The sequence below is a fragment of the Ovis canadensis genome, chromosome 2, assembly GCF_042477335.2.
Source record: "Ovis canadensis isolate MfBH-ARS-UI-01 breed Bighorn chromosome 2, ARS-UI_OviCan_v2, whole genome shotgun sequence".
Classification (NCBI taxonomy): Eukaryota; Metazoa; Chordata; class Mammalia; order Artiodactyla; family Bovidae; genus Ovis; species Ovis canadensis.
The window spans coordinates 229,980,633-229,997,744 of NC_091246.1; the positions used below are offsets into that span (position 1 = coordinate 229,980,633).

Sequence of the window (17,112 nt, forward strand, 5' to 3'; positions counted from 1 at the left end):
CTGGTAGGCTACAGTCCATGGAGTCGCAAAGAGTCAGACATGATTGAGCGACTTCACTTTCACTTTCTGGCACTTAGTTCTGTGGCTTTGGTTAGTTTTCCCATCTCTGAGCCTCAGTTTTCTCATCTGTAAAGTGGGAATATATGGCAACCCACTCCAGTATTCTTGCCTAGAGAACTCCATGGAAAGAGGAGCCCAGTGGGTTACAATCCACTGGGTTGCAAAGAGTTGGACACAACTGAGTGACTAACACTTTCACTTTACTATTTGGTGGTGGTTTATTGCTGCTGCTGCTGCTGCTGCTAAGTCACTTCAGGCATGTCCTACTCTGTGAGACCCCATAGATGGCAGCCCACCAGGCTCCCGGGTCCCTGAGATTCTCCAGGCAAGAACATTGGAGTGGGTTGTCATTTCCTTCTCCAGTGCATGGAAGTGAAAAGTGAAAGTGAAGTCACTCAGTCGTGTCCGACCCTCAGCGACCCCATGGACTGCAGCCTTCCAGGCTCTTCTGTCCATGGGATTCTCCAGGCAAGAATAGTGAAGTGGGTTCCCATTTCCTTCTGCAGGGGATCTTCCTGACCCAGTAATCAAACCCAGGTCTCTTGCATTGCTGGCAGATTCTTTACTGACTCAACTATGAGGGAAACCCCTAACTATTATTTATTATAGTCTAAATGGTCCTATTGGGGCTTCCCTGGTGGCTCGGACAGTAAAGCGTCTGCCTGCAATGCAAGAGACCTCAGTTTGATCCCTGGGTTGGGAAGATCCCTGGAGAAGGAAATGGCAATCTGCTCCAGTACTCTTGCCTGGAAAATCCCATGGATGGAGGAGCCTGGTAGGCTACAGTCCATGTGGTCACAAAGAGATGGACACAACTGAGCGACTATGTATATATAGTCTAAATGGTCCTACTAGACCCCACCTCTCCCAAGACAATCCTTGTACTCAAGCCTCTCCTACAGTTAGGGGAAGCATACTGACTGAACCGGCCCACCCTGGCCAGGCCCTTTAGTAACCATTTGTATGAGTTGTTTTATGACAGAAGATCTTGGTAAGGAATACGGAACTAATAAGCCACCACCAACCAGAAGAGTTCGGGAAAGGTCTAAAGGAGATACTGCGTGTCCGTCCACTTCCCAGAATCCCTCTTGCTAGCATCCATCTTGGGTGAGTGATGTGTGCACCATCAGGAAAGACTCTGAATTAGAATGATTGGCCAAAGACTACCCAGAAACTAATCCCATCGCCATAAAACCCGAGACTGCGAGCCATGTGGCAGAGCAGTTTTCCTGGGTTCCCTTACCCTACTGCTCTCCACCTGGGAGCCCTTTTCCAATAAAATCTCTTGGTTTGTCAGCACATGTCTCCTCAGACAATTCTGAGTGTTAGACAAGAGCACGCTCTTGGGGCCCTAAAGGAGGGCCTCCCCCTTCCTACAACACTACCAGGTTGTTCCTTTCCCAGTGGTTTGTCCAATACTCCAAGCTTTGGTGGCCTCAAGGCCTTTACAAGTGCAGTGTCCTCTATCTGGACTGCTGTTTCTCCTGATCTGGATCAAGTGGGCTCCTCTTCTTCCTGGTCTCTGCACCAGGACCCTCTTCTTGGAGGTGACCATCTTACCTGCACGTCTGCCTCCTGCCCCAACCACCTTGCGCTTCTCCAAGGCATTTGTCGCTCACTAAAAATACAGATTTATTTGATTTTTTTAAAAAAGCTGTCCCTGGTGGCTCAGATGGTAAAGAATCTGCCTGCAATGCAGGAGACCCAAGTTCAATCCCTGGGTCAGGAAGATCCCCTGGAGGAGGGCATGGCTACCCACTCCAGTGTTCTTGCCTGGAGAATCCCCTTGGATAGAGGAGCCTAAGTGAAGTCCTCAGTCATGGCCAACTCTTTGCGATCCCATGGACTGTAGCCTACCAGGCTTCTCCGTCCATGGGATTCTCCAGGCAAGAATACTGGAGTGGGTGACCATTTCCTTCTCCAGGGGATCTTCCTGGGGGATCGAACCCGGGTCTCCTGCATCGGAGGCAGATGCTTTAACCTCTGAGCCACCAGGGAATGCTTAGAGGAGCCTGGTGGGCTACAATCCATGGGGTCGCAAAGAGCCAGATATGACTGAGTGACTAACACTACTAAAATATAAGTTTCATGATCTAGGAGCTCTGGTTTTTTAACTGATGCATCCCCAGTCCTAGAATAGTGTCTGACATTAGTAAATGTGTAATTGTCAAATACATGAAGGATGAGTGGCTAATTCAGAGGGCTACTGGGAGGATAAAATGTGATTAAATTAGTTATGGTGTGAAAGTACTAAGCGTATGCCTGGCACAGAGTAAGAATTGGGTTGGCCGAAAAGCTTATAATTTGTAACACAGAATTTATATTTTTTTATAACATCTTGTGGGAAAAACCCAAAGGAGCTTTTTTGGCCAACCTGACACTTAACTGGGTTAAGTAGCATTTGCTCCAAATTCATGTGCACCCAGAACCTGTGAATGTGGAGGAAATGTAATTTTTGCAGATTAATCATGTTAGGATGCACCAGACTGGTTTAGAATAGACCCTAATCCAAAGACTGGGACTGGTGTCCCTATAAGAAGAGGGAGATCTGGGCACAGAGAGTCACACTGGGAGAATGCTTTGTGACAACAAAGAAGGAGATGGCGAGATATTGCCTCAAGACAAGGACTGCCACACCCAGGAATCAAGGAATGTCATTTCATCAGGGAAGGCAACTGAGGCCCACAGTGATGTCACAAGCCACTGGAAGCTGGGGTTAGTACCCGGTCCCCAAGGGGATAAAAATGCCTTGTCTGAATATGCATATTTTGGCCTTGTGCTCCATATGCCATGTTTGGCTTTGACTCTACTATTTGGGAGAAAGGGAAATCACAACACCAAATTTGGGAACTATATAACTTAAGTGTCTTCATGGGAAAGCATATTTCTTTATTATATAAAAAGAAAAGGTCCTGAGCCACAATTCCTACTTTAAAAACAGAACCACAGGATTTCCTTGGTGGTCCAGTGGTTAAGAATCCACCTGCCAATGCCGGGGACACAGGTTCGATCCCTGGTCCCAGAAGATTCTACATGCTGGGGAGCAGCTAAAACCCATGTGCCGCAACTACCTGACCCTTACGTCTACAGCCCATGCTCTGCAATAAGAGAACCCACTGCAATGAGAAGCCTGGCACCACAACTGGATAGTAGCCCCATTCATTCACCGCAACTCAAGAAAGCCCATGCTCAGCAACAAAGACCCAGCACAGCCAAAAAAAAGAGAAAACCCTACAGAATTTGGTCTCTGCTGCTGCTGCTGCTAAGTCACTCCAGTCGTGTCCGACTCTGTGCAACCCCATAGACAGCAGCCCACCAGGCTTCCCTGTCCCTGGGATTCTCCAGACAAGAACACTGGAGTGGGTTGCCATTTCCTTCTCCAATGCGTGAAAGTGAAGTCGCTCAGTCGTATCCGACTCTTCGAGACCTCATGGACTGCAGCCTACCAGGCTCCTCCATCCATGAGATTTTTCCAAGCAAGAGTACTGGAGTGGGTTGCCATTACCTTCTCCAGAATTTGGTCCCAGTGGCTGTAAATGACCACAGCAGATGGAAGAGGAGCCTTCTGCTTCCAGGACTGAACATCTCTTTGTGTGACACAGCCTGATTGGGCCAGCAGTTCTGTGTCTCTTCTGTAAATTAAGCAGAAAATGGTTATTTGCCAAGAACTTTATTGCTCTCTCAGCCACCTTGATCTTGCTTGCCAGACAGGACTGGGAAGAAGAGCAGAAACGCAGACACAAGGGAGACCACGTCATCCTTGAAGGCTACATCCGAAAGACTTCCTGGCCTGAACTGACAACTGGATAAACAAGGTCGGTGATGTGCAGGTGTGCCTCCCTAGTCATGTGTGCAACCAAATACTTAGCAGCTTTACATGGGGGCTACCAGGAAACCCCAGGCTTCAGCTGTAGACTGAAGACAGAAGGATTGAATTGTACTTTCCTTGCAGGCTGGTCAGCTGGGCCTAATTTGACTGTTCGCTTTCTCTGTGAGGAAGTGCAGTGTCTCCAGAGGATTCAGGAAGGAGAAGGCAAAATCAAGGTCGACAGGCAGGATGTTTTCTTTGCTCTTCTGCTGAGATATCTAAAGCCCGCGCTGGTGCGGGGAGAAGTCAACTTCTCCTCCAGATCCTTCAACACGTTGTTCTTGTTGGGTCTCAAGTGTCTAAAGGCAGAGTGGGGAAAAAAAAAAAAAAGCCGGTGGGAGGGGCAAGCACCATCTTTCTTAATGCGGAACACCAAGAAAGAAAGAATCAGTGTTCCTCTCCACGTATCTAGGTGTTCCCCAGTTGCCAAATCACAAGGGCAAGGGCAGGGAGGCGGAGGGATGACTCGGAATCCACTCGAAACCCACTCGGTTGGTTCTTGAGCAATGTCGCAGAAGTTTGGGGCTGTGGGGAGATGAGACATCACGCAGAATTTGGCAAGAACTCAAAAAATGTTCTCTAGCGGGGCTCGAGCTCCCTGCCAGAAGTGGGTAAAAGCAGAGACTAGAGGCTGGATGCGGGGAGTTGGGGGTGGGGGGATGGTGGTGGTGGAAAATCTCACCTCTCTTTGAGATCAATAGTGAACAGGAAGGTCCCTAAGCGATCCGCCAGTGCGCGCCAAGTGGACTCACGCAGATCCACACGTGCGCGGCCGCTCCCCATTAGGTGGCACTTATGCACCAGCCGACAGGGGTGGGGACACCTGTACCTTTTCGCCCGGTTTCGAGCCTGCCGGACGCCAGAGATCACCCGAGTCCGCGCGGGCCCGCCGGAAGGAAAGGAGCCGGGACGTGCCCTGCGCAAGGTGGAGGCGAACACCTGGGCGTCCGCGCGCGGGGGGCGGGCGCTAGGACCCGAGCGGCGCACCTGTTGGCTGGCGCCCCGGGCTCCGCCCGCCCGCCAGCCACCCCGAGCGCCCGGCCCGGCGCGGGCGAGGGCGGGAGGGAAGGCGCGAGCAGAGGGCACCGGGCGGTGGCGGCGGCGGCGGCTCTGGGAGCACCATGGCCGAGCTGCTCTGGAGCCTGCAGGATTCCCAGCTCGTCGCCCGCTTCCAGCGCCGCTGCGGGCTCTTCCCCGCGCCGGATGAAGGCCCCAGCGAGAACGGCGCGGGCCCCGCGGACGGCGAGGCGCGGACGCCTGAGCTCGGGCATCTCCCCGCCGCCAAAGGCAAGGGCGCCGGGGAGCCGGCCAATGGGCTGCGGAGACTGGCGGCCCCGCAGGTAACCACGGGCCAGGTGTTCGCAGAAGGGGGAGGTGAAAGGGGCAGATCGCTCTGCAGCCTGCGTAGGTCCAGCCGACCCAGCGGCGCGGCGAGGGGCTTCCGGCGATTCTTGCCGAGACGAGAGGGCCGCGTCGCCGGTGGTGACCCGGCTGTTTGCGCAGGGAGTCCCACCCCTAGGATGACACCCTCTAACGCTGCCAGGTGACAACTAGGTCTGTTAAGACTTCAGATGGACCCTGAGCTAAAGCTATTTAGAGATTTTTTTAAAGAGTCTCTTTAGAGATTTTCTGCCGTCCTAAGTATATGTTCATGTATACTCTTCCAAATGTATGAGAGTTACATAATTGAAGAGAGGAGCGGAGATGTCATTGTCATTTTCGGGAGAGGCTTCTCTGGGGAGAAATTCCGACAACTCCCCCCTCCCTCACTGTGAGTTTCCGCGCCATCCCCTTTGTTTGATCAACACTAAGATGGTGCAGTAGAACTCCGCTTGCTCCTCACCGTCCTGCACCGCCGGCTCTCCAGGCAGAATTGCGGGTTTAAATACTGCTGCTGGAGAGATTTACCAACCCCACCGCCTACTAACAGTGCTGTTGTCCAGACAGCGCGCTTCGCTCCCACCTTCCCCTAGAGTCTTCGGGTCCCCCCGGCTTGGTGGGTCTCTTTTTAGCCGACACCAAGTGACTCTGAACAGATGCTGTCAGGAGGGAGGCTCACGACACTGTCCTTCAGGCTGCACAGTGTGGTTATACAATCCACTGCGGCTTTGGGAAGCCAGCGCATCGGCGCAGTGCACAAGGACTCCAGGCGCGAGAGACGAGACAGGGAGACAGGCTGCAGATGCCAACGTGCCAGGGCGCAGGGCTGCCCTCTGGGAGGGCGGACTCCTGGCAGCAGTGAAACACCTTGGGCCCGGACAGCGTCTGTGCCCTTCCCGCAGGGGAGGTGGAAAGTGTGACGAAGGAAAAGGGAAACGATGGATTACAACTCTTTGATGGGGGTGGTGGTCTTGGTGCTGGAGGAGGAAACCAGGCATTTTTTCTTCCTAGAAGTTTTGATGACAGGAAGGTGGCATGTATTTATGTGTAGATTTCTGGATCTAGTAACTGAGGAATTATGAAGAACCTGGCTTTCACGGGGAATGGAATACTGTGGGCGTTAAATGGTAGGATTTAATTAGAGGGTGGGAGTGGGCGGTGGGTTCCACTCCAGAGAAATCTTCCTCCGCGATATTTTCTTTTCTCCTTTTGTGTTTCCTTCTCCATCCCACAGGACACCCAGAAACTTTTAGAGACCTTCGAGAGCCCCTGCCCCTTTCCTCTTGCTTTCTCTTTAAAATGGTGCAGAGAGGAGAGATTAAGAACCTGCCTCATTCCTGAAACGCTGTCTGGCATTTTCTGGGCACACAGTTTATATCCACAGGTAGATGCATGGGCTGCTCCCTGTTGCTCTCTCCTCTAGCATCTACTCTGTTTCTTTAGTCCAGGGAGCTGAGGAAGAGCAGTTTTCCACTAGTATTTCTCAAACTGTTTCAAACCTTAACCCATAGTGATTTAACTTCAAGATCTGGAAAAGGAACCTCCTGCCCTTTAAAAGCAAGAGGAGCAGGTTTTCTTGTAGAAAGGAGTTATCTTGCTCCTTTCAGTGAAGAAAATGAAAGGATCATCCCCTTTCTTTCCTCTTTTGAAACAGTTTTTTTTTTTTTAATTGGAGTAAAATTGCTTTACAATGCTGTGTACCGCAAAGTGAATCAGCTATATGTATACTTAGATCCCCAATCCCCTTTCCATCCTACACAGGACCTAACTCACTATGGATCATGTAAGAGGGTTAAAAATCCATGATAGGAAATCCCCACATGCAATGGGCAAAAAAATGAGAGCACTTGATAAATAATGGGATAATGTTTTTAAAGGTGGGTTCGTGTCAAGTAACTTGGGAAGATTCATATTTTGCAAGTACAGGTGGAGTTCCCAAAGCAAGATGATTGCATACTTGCCATCAGATAATTGATAGGACCTTAAAGGGACAGCGGACAAAACTTCTCTCCAATTAGCTACTCTTCCGCTTGGCCTCTGCCTGGCTTGTGGCTTGTCTGAATTGCCTGTCCATCCTCTGAGTAAACTCCCACTCATCCTTCAGTTTCAAAGGTCAGTTCCTCAGGAGACACTTTCACTCACTCTCCAATCTCCCTCCTCTTTTTATAGATTCTCTTTTCTTAGCAGTTTTCATCACAGCCTTTATCACGTGGGTTAGCGTACCACTTTGTGGCTGATTATTGCTAGCCTCTTCCAGGGGATGATAAGCTCTAAGAATGCAGGAAACTTGTCTACAGTGCTTATTATTTGCTCCTCATGACCTGGTGCCTGAGAACTCAGTGAATTTTATAAATAAGTGAGTGCAGATTGCAATATAAAATTGCCCTTTAAAAGCTAAACAAGGAGGTTTTTTTTTTTGCAGAGAAGTATCTTCTTACTGCTTGGGTGTTCAGTGAACCAAATGGTAGGGTTTCCCCCTGCCATCCAGCACTCTTCACTCGCTATATCATGACAAAGAGACTGTTCAACATTCAAGATAAGAAACTGAAGATTTTAAAAAACTGAAGTATAAATATTGAAAATCAAATTTTTCCACATAATCTAGAAGTCAGGCAGCACCAAGGTATTGATTTAAGATATATCAGACAACAGAGAAGTTGTTTTCTTCCCTGAGTGGCTTTGTTGTTGTTTAGTTGCTATGTTGTATCTGACCTTTTGTGACCCCATGGACTATATGGAGCCTTCTAGGCTCCTCTGTCCATGGGATTTCCTAGGCAAGAATACTGGAGTGGCTTGCCATTTCCACCTCCAGGGAATCTTCCCAATCTAGGGATCAAACCTGCAGCTGGCTGATTCTCTACCCCTGAGCCATCTGGGAAGCCCCTGAGTGACTTCACATAGTAAAAGTCTAATTTTTTCTTACCTTTCATGCTTTCTGTATTTCTTGTAGTGCTTATAAAGCAGGGACAAGTAGGAAAATGAAGAAGGGCTTCCTTTACACATTGTTGTAACACCACACATTTCTAGCTTAAAGATTAACTACATCATTTACAAACCAGGCTGGGCTGAACTTGCACAAAGCTGTCATGGTATAAATTAGACTGGACCTCATAGATTTCCCAGTGGGCCTACATGTCACAGACAGAAAAAGTTTGAGTCCAAAGGAGTTAAATGCTTTGTTGAGGACTTTCCTGATATTACACAGTCAGATCCGTGACTTACGTTTAAACTTCTTCCTACATGTACACCTTCCTTGGAAACCAGCTCGAGGCCTTATTCTGTCTGCATCATGGAGGACGTGTGAGGTATTGGGACTGTTCTCAGTCAGGGTGGAGACTTAATGGAAAGAGGAGCAATTGCTCTTGGTTTGTAAAGGTAACTGGTTTGCAAGGGTAAGCAGAGGAGGACATTCTTGGAAGTCACCAGGAGCACTAGGCAGGGGTCTTTGGACCCAACTAAGTGGGGGACAAAGGCCTGGACGGAATTATGTTTATTTGTTCTGGAGTAAAGCCGACCTTGAATACAATGGTATTTTGATTTCTGTCCTCTTTGCTTGCTCAATACAGTTGCATCAAGTTAGATTTTGTAGTGCCTTTCCCATTGTTACGTTAGACTGTGGTTAATGTTTCCAAATTGCACTGTGCTCGATAAATACTATTTGATACGTAGGTTATTTTTAGAAGTCTTTGCACTCCATCCGCATTTTCCTCTTAAAATTTTTGGGGTCCTCCAACACTGTCAATCTATAAAACCCTACCCTTAATGTTATTGGCTTGTTAAAGTGCAAAGGACCAGGGTCTAGCTCTGTGCTGATGTCATTTTGAACTTCTCTAGGCCTCTGTTGGGAAAAGGCAGACACCCCACTGTAGTACTTTTGCCTGGAAAATCCCATGGACGGAGGAGCCTGGTAGGCTGCGGTCCATGGGGTCTCAGAGTCAGACACAACTGAGCGACTTCACTTTCACTTTTCACTTTCATGCATTGGAGAAGGAAATGGCGACCCACTCCAGTGTTCTTGCCTGGAGAATCCCAGGGACAGGGAAGCACAGAGTCGGACATGACTGAAGCGACATAGCAGCAGCAGGCCTCTGTTGTCCATCCTCAAAATGAGTAGAGTAGAATAGAACCTTGGGTTTCCAACTATGGCTATACATTACAGTCAGTTAGAGAAGTTTTGAAAACAAAACAAACAGGGATTTCCTTGGTGGTTCAGCAGCTAAGACTCCGTACTGCTAATGTAGGGCGTCCAGGTTTGGTCTCTGGTCAGGGAACTAGATCCCACATGCTGCAATTAACATCTGATGCAGTTAGATAAAAAATTAAAAAAACAAACAAGCAAGAAACCAATGTCCAGGATCCAGGTCAGAAGTAGGGCCCCAGTGTATGCATGCTCAGTTGCCAAGTCCTGTCTGACTCTTTGTGACTCCATACGCTGTAGCCCACCAGGCTCCTCTGTGCATGGGATTTGCTAGACAAGAATACTGGAGTGGGTTACCATTTCTTACTTCAGGGGATCTTCCCTGTGTCTCCTGCGTCTTGTACATCGGCAGGTGGATTTTTTACCACTGAGCCACCTGTGAAGCCTGGGGCCCCAGAGAAGCTGGCAAACAGAAGGAGGAAGCTCTGAATCTCTTTCCCTGGGACCCACCTCCCTTAGTGTGTTTAGGACAAGGGTAGTGATGGCTGGAAGCAGCAGTCATGGTGTCTATTGACATTTTTTTTAATTATTTTATTTTATTTTATTTTTTTTTTAGTTTTTTATTTTTTAAATTTTAATCTATTGACATTTTAACTTGATTATATCTAAACTGTCCAATGATCAGCCTTCAAGCCTTGATTATCTTTAGCTGGATGCTCAGGTTGGAAATGGCAAAATAAGCCTCTGTGAAAAAGGTACATTTGATCATTTTTTTTCCTAGTTGCAGATATGGTTCAGATGCAAAAATATGAGAAAAAATACAAAGAAAAAGTTAAACCCGTGTCCATTATACCACTGCTGAAAGATAAGCACCTGGTAAATGTTCAGCCTGAATTTTAATGGCTATATATTGCTCCACAGCATGGATGTACTATAATTTAGTCCACCTCTTGGTAAGCCTTTAGTTTCTTTCTAGTTTCTGCTTTAAAAATATTATTTTTGTGTGTGTAGCCTGCAGCCTCCTCTGTCCCTGGGATTATCCAGGCAAGAATACTGGAGTTTTGCCATTTCCTTCTCCAGAGGATCTTCCCCACCCAGGGATCCAACTCATGTCTCCTGCAGCTTCTGCATTACAGGCAGATTCTTTACTGCTGAGCCACTGGGGAAGCCCCACATATCTTGGTAGTCTTGTTTTTATTTATTTATTTTTTAAAATATTTATTATTTATTTGGCTGAATCGAGTCTTAGTTGTGACACACAGGCTCTTTCATTGTGGTACATGGGTTCAGTTGCATGTGGGGTTCAAAGCATGTGGGGTCTTAGTTCCCCAACCAGTAATTGAACCCACCCACGTTCCCTGCATTGCAAGGCAGATTCTTTACCACTGGACCACCAGGGAAGTCCCGATAGTCTGGTTTTTGAACTGAGATATAACTGACACAACTTATTAGTTTCAAGTATGCAACATGATTCAATATTTGCATATATTGTGATGTGATCACCGCAGTAAGTCTGGGTAACATCCATCACCATACAGAGTTACAGTTCTTTTTCTTATGATCGGGACTTTTAAGATCTGCTCTTTCAGCAGTTTTCAAATAGACAATACAGTATTAACTATAGTTATCATGCTGTTCATTACATCTTCATGACTTATTTATTTTTTAACTGGATGTTTGTATCTTCTGACCATCTGCATCTATTTTGCTCATTGCTATCCTCCACCCCCAACCTCTGCGTGCGTGTGTGTGCATGCTCAGTCGTGTCCGACTCTGTGACCCTATGGACTGTAGCCTGCCAGGCACCCCTGTCCAGGGGATTCTCCAGGCAAGGATACTGGAGTGGGTAGCCATTTCCTTCTCCAGGGGATCTTTCCAACCCTGGGATCAAACCGACACCTCCTGTATCTCCTTGCATTGGCAGGCAGATTCTTTATCATGGAGCCATGTGGGAAGCCCCACCCTCATTCTGGCAACCGTCAACTTGTTGTCTCTATTTGTGAGTTGTTTGTTGTTGTTTAGATTCCACATATAAGTGAGATCATACATTATTTATCTTCATCTGACTTATTTCACTTAGCATAATGCCCTCAAGGATTCCCAGGTTTCCTTTGCCGTGCAGAAGCCTTTTAATTCAATGTAGTCCAACTTGTTTCTCTTTGCTTTTGTTGCCTCCACTTTGGGTGTCAAATCCAAAAAAATCATTGCCAATACTGATGTCAGTCTTTGATTGCTTTCTTAATTTAAATTTCCAGTCTTGTAATTGCTGGGTAGAAATATGTATATATTATGGCTTTCAATAAGTATTACCAACTTGTCATGCAGAAAGGGTGGAGGGATACATAGCTATGAGTGCAGCTTTTCGTACACCCTCACCAGTCTTAGATATTAACAGTCTCTTTACTCTTTGGAGAAAATAGGCCATCTCTGCTTCTGTCTCATCTTTGCTTCCTTGATTGTCAGCTAACATTTATTGATCAGCTACTGTGTTTCTAGGACAGTTCTTAGCCTTAAAGGTACAAGATACAGGAGGTTTAGTTCCTGCCCTGGGAGAGCCACCAAGAAAATAATGCAATGCAGCAAATACTAGAATTCAAGGAGAAATAGGTGGTCAGGGAGACGAGAGCAGGAGTCATGGTGATCTCTATCGGGGAACCCATGATGTCTTAAATCAAGGCTTAAAGAGCAGTAGGTAGCAAATAGTTGAAAATATGAGACTCTGTTTTTCTTACATGGAAATCTCATGTAATGAAACAAAGACACATTACTATTATTTTTGGTGAGTAGTGAGAAGTTCATCTTGGCATAAAAAGAGTCCCAGCAAGAGACAGATGGTTTACTGATAAGGGGTCACTGAAACTCTTAAAATGATTACATGGCAACTTTTATGTTATATATGGTAGTGGTGGTTTAGTCACTCAGTAGGTCCAACTCTTTGCCCGCCTGGCCCCCCTCCCCACACCCCCATGGACTGTAGCCTATCAAACCTGGGTCTCCTGCATTGCAAGTGGATTTTTTACCAACTGAGCCACTATATTTTACTGCAATTTACAAAAAAGAAAGAAAGAAAGAAAGAAGTGAAGGAATGGAGAAAGAAAGGAAACATAGGCTCTACTCCAGGGGGAGAAATCATAACTTCCCTCTCCTTAAGTGTGGGCTGCACATAGCGACTTCCTTCTGAAGAGTACAGTATGGAAAGAGGGAGAGGGGGAGAAAAAGTTATTTTACAGTATAAAACCTGACAATGCCACCTCAGCCAGATGATCCAGGCTGATGTTAACAGTGATGAGTGAGTCATGTTGATGTGTGTGCTCTTGGTGTGCGTTGACATGATAATCTCTTGATCCATGTTGAAAATGGCACTTCACCTCTGTGACCTTCTTCCCCCAAAGTGAAGTGAAAGTGAAGTCGCTCAGTCGTGTCCGACTCTTCGAGACCCCGTGGACTGTAGCCTACCAGGCTCCTCCTCCCTCCATGGGATTCTCCTGGCAAGAGTACTGGAGTGGGTTGCCATTTCCTTCTCCAGGGGATCTTCCCGACCCAGGGATCGAACCAGGGTCTCCCGCATTCCAGGCAGACACTTTAACCTCTGAGCCACCAGGGAAGCCAAACTCTTCCCCCAAACTCTCATTCTAATCATGAGAAAGACACCAGGCAAATCCCAGTTGAGGGACATTCTACAAAACACCTGTCCTCTTCAACACTGTCAAGGTCATCAGTCATAAGGGATGTCTGAGAAACAGTCACAGCCAAGAGGAACCTAAGGCAATAGACGAAGAAGTGTAATTGTGGAGTTGTGGATGGGACCTTGGAACAGAACAGCATTCGGTAAAAACTAAGGACATCTGAGTAAAATATGGATCTTGGTTAAAAATAGCACATTAGTATTTTAACCAGTGTATCATATTGGTACGATGTTTAAAGATGGGGAAACAGGCTGCAGGGACTTCCCTAAAGGTCCAGTGGCTAAGACTCCACATTCCCAGTGCCCGGGTTCCATCCCTGGTCAGGGAACTAGAGGCCACATACCACAAGTAAGAAGTTCACACGCAACAACTAAAGATCCTGCGTGCTGCAACTAAGACCTGGCACAGCAAAATGAATACATATTAAAAAGAAAAAACAGGCTGCAGAGTATATGGGAAGAATGTAGAATAGGTGGGACCTTTTAAAGGGGGAATGAATGAGCAGTTGAAGAAGTTCAAAGATGGGATCCTTTACAAAGCTGTAGGAAGAGTTGGGGAAAATCAGCATGGGATGATGAAGTATCCTGAAACAGACAACTTTAACCTAAAAAGCTGAGGGGAGACGATGGTATTCTGGTATCCTCAGACCCAAGGAGAGCTTAGCATCAGAGAGGCCCCTGACCGAAATGAGCCCTTTAGTGGAGAAACTGCCACAACCGGGCAGGAGCTGAAAGGGAAACTTATTTCTAACTTCTCTGTATGCCTTTTCCTATCCCAACAGTTGCCTCTCTCCCTCCAAATTCAGTCAGAAGCCAGGGAGCCTGGGCTGATGCAATTCAAGGTCAGCCCCACCCTGGAGAAACATGGAGAGTGGATCTGGAAGGACAAATGAAGAGTATCCAGTTGTGTAAAGAAGTTGGTGTTATATTGGCTGTAGTGTTGGGCTAGAGCCAGAGTTGAAGTGTGGCTTCCTGCAGAATTTGGACCTCATCCTACAGACAGGGAATAGCAAGTCAGTTTCATCCCATGTGCCAAATCAGAATTTTCAACTCAGACTTGGTGTTGAGAAAGGTTCTTGGGGTGTCACTGTGCTTCCTGACAGAGAGTGTGAGGTTGAATGGTGATGCCCATGTGGGGAACTGAGGGACCTAGTGCTGAAGCATTTAAGAAATGATGATGTCATCCCTTGTGTGGAGAATCTTGAAAGAAAGGATACAAATGAACTTATTTACGAAACAGAAACAGACTCACAAACTTACAGAATGAACTTCTGGTTGCCAGGGGGTAAGAATGGGGGAAGAAATAGTTAAGGGAGTTTGGGATTGACTTTTACACAGTGCTGTATTTAAAATGAATCACCAGGAAGGTCCCACTGTATATAGCCCAGGGCACTCTGCTCAGTATGCAGCGGGAAGGGAGGGGATTTTAGGGGAGATTGCTTATTTGCTTAGTCGTGTCCTATGCTTTGCAACCCCATGTCTGTAGCTCACCAGGCTGCTCTTTCCATGGGATTTTTCAGGCAGGAATACTGGAGCGAGTTGCCATTTCCTTCTCTACAGGATCTTCCCGACCCAGGGATCGAACACTTGTCTCTTGCATCTCCTGCATTGGCAGACAGATTCTTTACCACTGTACCACCTGGGAAATCCTAAGCAGGGAGGAGAATGGATACAAGGATATGTATGACTGAATCCCTTTGCTGTATACTTGAAATTATCACAACATTGTTAGCTTTGTATACATATTTTTTTAAAAAAAGAAATGGCGATGTTATAGTCAAACAGCATCAAACATGAGACTAACATAAAATCAAGCCTTAGTATCTGTTTTGGGTCCTTGGTTGAGTGTCTTCTGCACCTAAAAATGCCTTAGGAGGAAAGAGAGCACAAGTGGTTTAAGATGCAAGTTGCCATGTTTTGAATCATGGGACCCCATCATTACAGCTGAAAGCTGATTGGATCAGCAATCAGCCCTAAGTCAAAGGCAGCCTGTTTAGGCTGGTCAGTATTTTATGATGTAACCCCACATGGGAACTTCACCTAACTGGGATACTGCATCATGGAGGGTGACTAAGGGGAACCAATTTAGTGGCTCCCTTAGGGAGTCTGAATGGAAGACCCAGAGGTAGGGACATAAATGGTAGAGTGGTGATGGACTTCAGAAAGAAAGAGGAGGTCGTAAGCAGAAGTCTCATGGCAGAGAAAGCAGTAGGAAGGCAGAGAGTCCGCAGCAATGGGTGGTAGAAGCAGCAGGAGTCTTGAAGGGTAGACTCCACTTCTGAAGGGGGGAGGACTGCTGACTTTCAGGATGGAGTGGCTTAGGGTGAGGCCGACACTGTCTGTGTCCTTGTTATTGTTCAGTTGCTCAGTCATGTCCAGCTCTTTGCCACCCTATGGACTGTAACACGCCAGGCTTCGCTGTCCTTCACAATTTCCTGGAGTTTGCTCAAACTCATGTCCATTGAGTTGGTGATGCCATCCAACCATCTAATCCTCTGACATCCCCTTCTCCTCCGGCCTTCAATCTTTAACAGCATCAGGGTCTTCTCCAGTGGTTTGGCTCTTCACATTAGGTGGCCAAAGTATTGGAGCTTCAGCCTTAGCATCAGTACCTCCAATGGATATTCAGGATTGATATCCTTTAGGATTGACAGGTTTGATCTCCTTGCAGTCCAAAGGACTCTCAAGAGTCTTCTCCAACACCACAGTTCAAAAGCATCAATTCTTTGGCACTCAACCGTCTTTATTGTCCAACTCTCACATCCATACATGATGAAAAAAACCATAGCTTTGACTAGATGGACCTTTGTTGGCAAAGTAATGTCTCTGCTTTTTAATATTCTATCTAGGCTTGTCAGAGCTTTTCTTCCAAGGAACAAGCATCTTTTAATCTCATGGCTGCAGTCACCGTCTGCAGTGATTTTGGAGCCCAAGAACTTCTGAGGATTTATGTAACTCACTGGAGGGGACCTGAGTGGGTCTCCACTTGCAGCCAGAACATGCTGGTCTCTGGTGCTCTGAAGACTTGCACATAATCACAATTAAATCATTGGTTCCAGCATTTTTTGTGAAGTTGGAACTGGGGTGTGGGGAGAGGGGAGAAGAGGCCAGGTTTCTCTTCCTCAGCTATACGTTCTCAAGCTAACATGTGCCTGGAACCTGTTAATCTGTCAACAGGGACCTGGCACTCCCTGTTGAACGAAGCATGTAACTGTGCTGAGCGCAACCTTTTCTTTCTTGGCAGAAATGTGATGTCTCCTGTCAGAACTGGGGTCATTTGGTCCCTGACCACTCTGTCTGACTGTGTCCTCCTTTAAGCCTAATGGTGTTTTCAAGTGTTAGCGCCTTCCTTTTTATCCAGGAAACTGATGAAGGATTTTGATTAATGAATAACTTTTTTTTTTAATTGGTTTGCTTTCTTCTGTTGGACACTGTGAAGGGAATTCAGGTATCGCTAGAAGTTGATGATGGTGAAACACCTGCCAACTTTAAAAATGTGATTAGGTGACTGTTTCAGGAAGGCTTTTGATAGCAAGTCTAATCTAATTTTAACTTTTGACTTATAATTAAGAGGTTGAAACTTCCCAATTTTAAAAGCACTTTTGCTTCTGTGGTTACAGTTAATGATTAAATCTTCTGTTGTCCTGATAAGAATTATGTCTCGAGCAATGGCATTTTTCTTGCATTTCATTTGGTACAGTTTTCCTGGAAGAAAATAATACTGTCACCGTTTCCTGGCAACACATTTGGAAGGCTCCTTTCTCTGTTAGAAAGCTATGGAAATACTAAAATTGGGGCATACACTGGTTGTTATAATCTGACTTGCCTGGTGAGATATTTTCTACATATTAAGAAAATGAACAAGTGAAAGTGTTAGTCGCTCAGTTGTGTCCGACTCTTTTTGACCCCATGGACTGTAGCCCGCCAGATTCCTCCTCTGTCCATGGAATTCTCCAGGTAACAATACTGGAGTGTGTAGCC

At 46.6% G+C, this 17,112-nt stretch overlaps 1 protein-coding gene across 2 annotated transcripts in view; it reads left to right on the forward strand.

The window, feature by feature from the left end:
- The first annotated feature begins 4,473 nt into the window (after positions 1 to 4,473).
- SGPP2 (sphingosine-1-phosphate phosphatase 2) overlaps positions 4,474 to 17,112 on the forward strand; it is a 155,715-nt gene continuing 143,076 nt past the window's right edge. Inside the window, exon 1 of one of the 2 annotated variants that reach the window (XM_069574663.1) lies at positions 4,474 to 5,268. In XM_069574663.1, coding sequence (XP_069430764.1) covers positions 5,050 to 5,268 — 219 coding nt within the window. In that variant the 5' untranslated portion in view covers positions 4,474 to 5,049. The remainder of the gene's footprint in view (positions 5,269 to 17,112) is intronic. The other variant, XM_069574664.1, reaches the window with a different exon arrangement.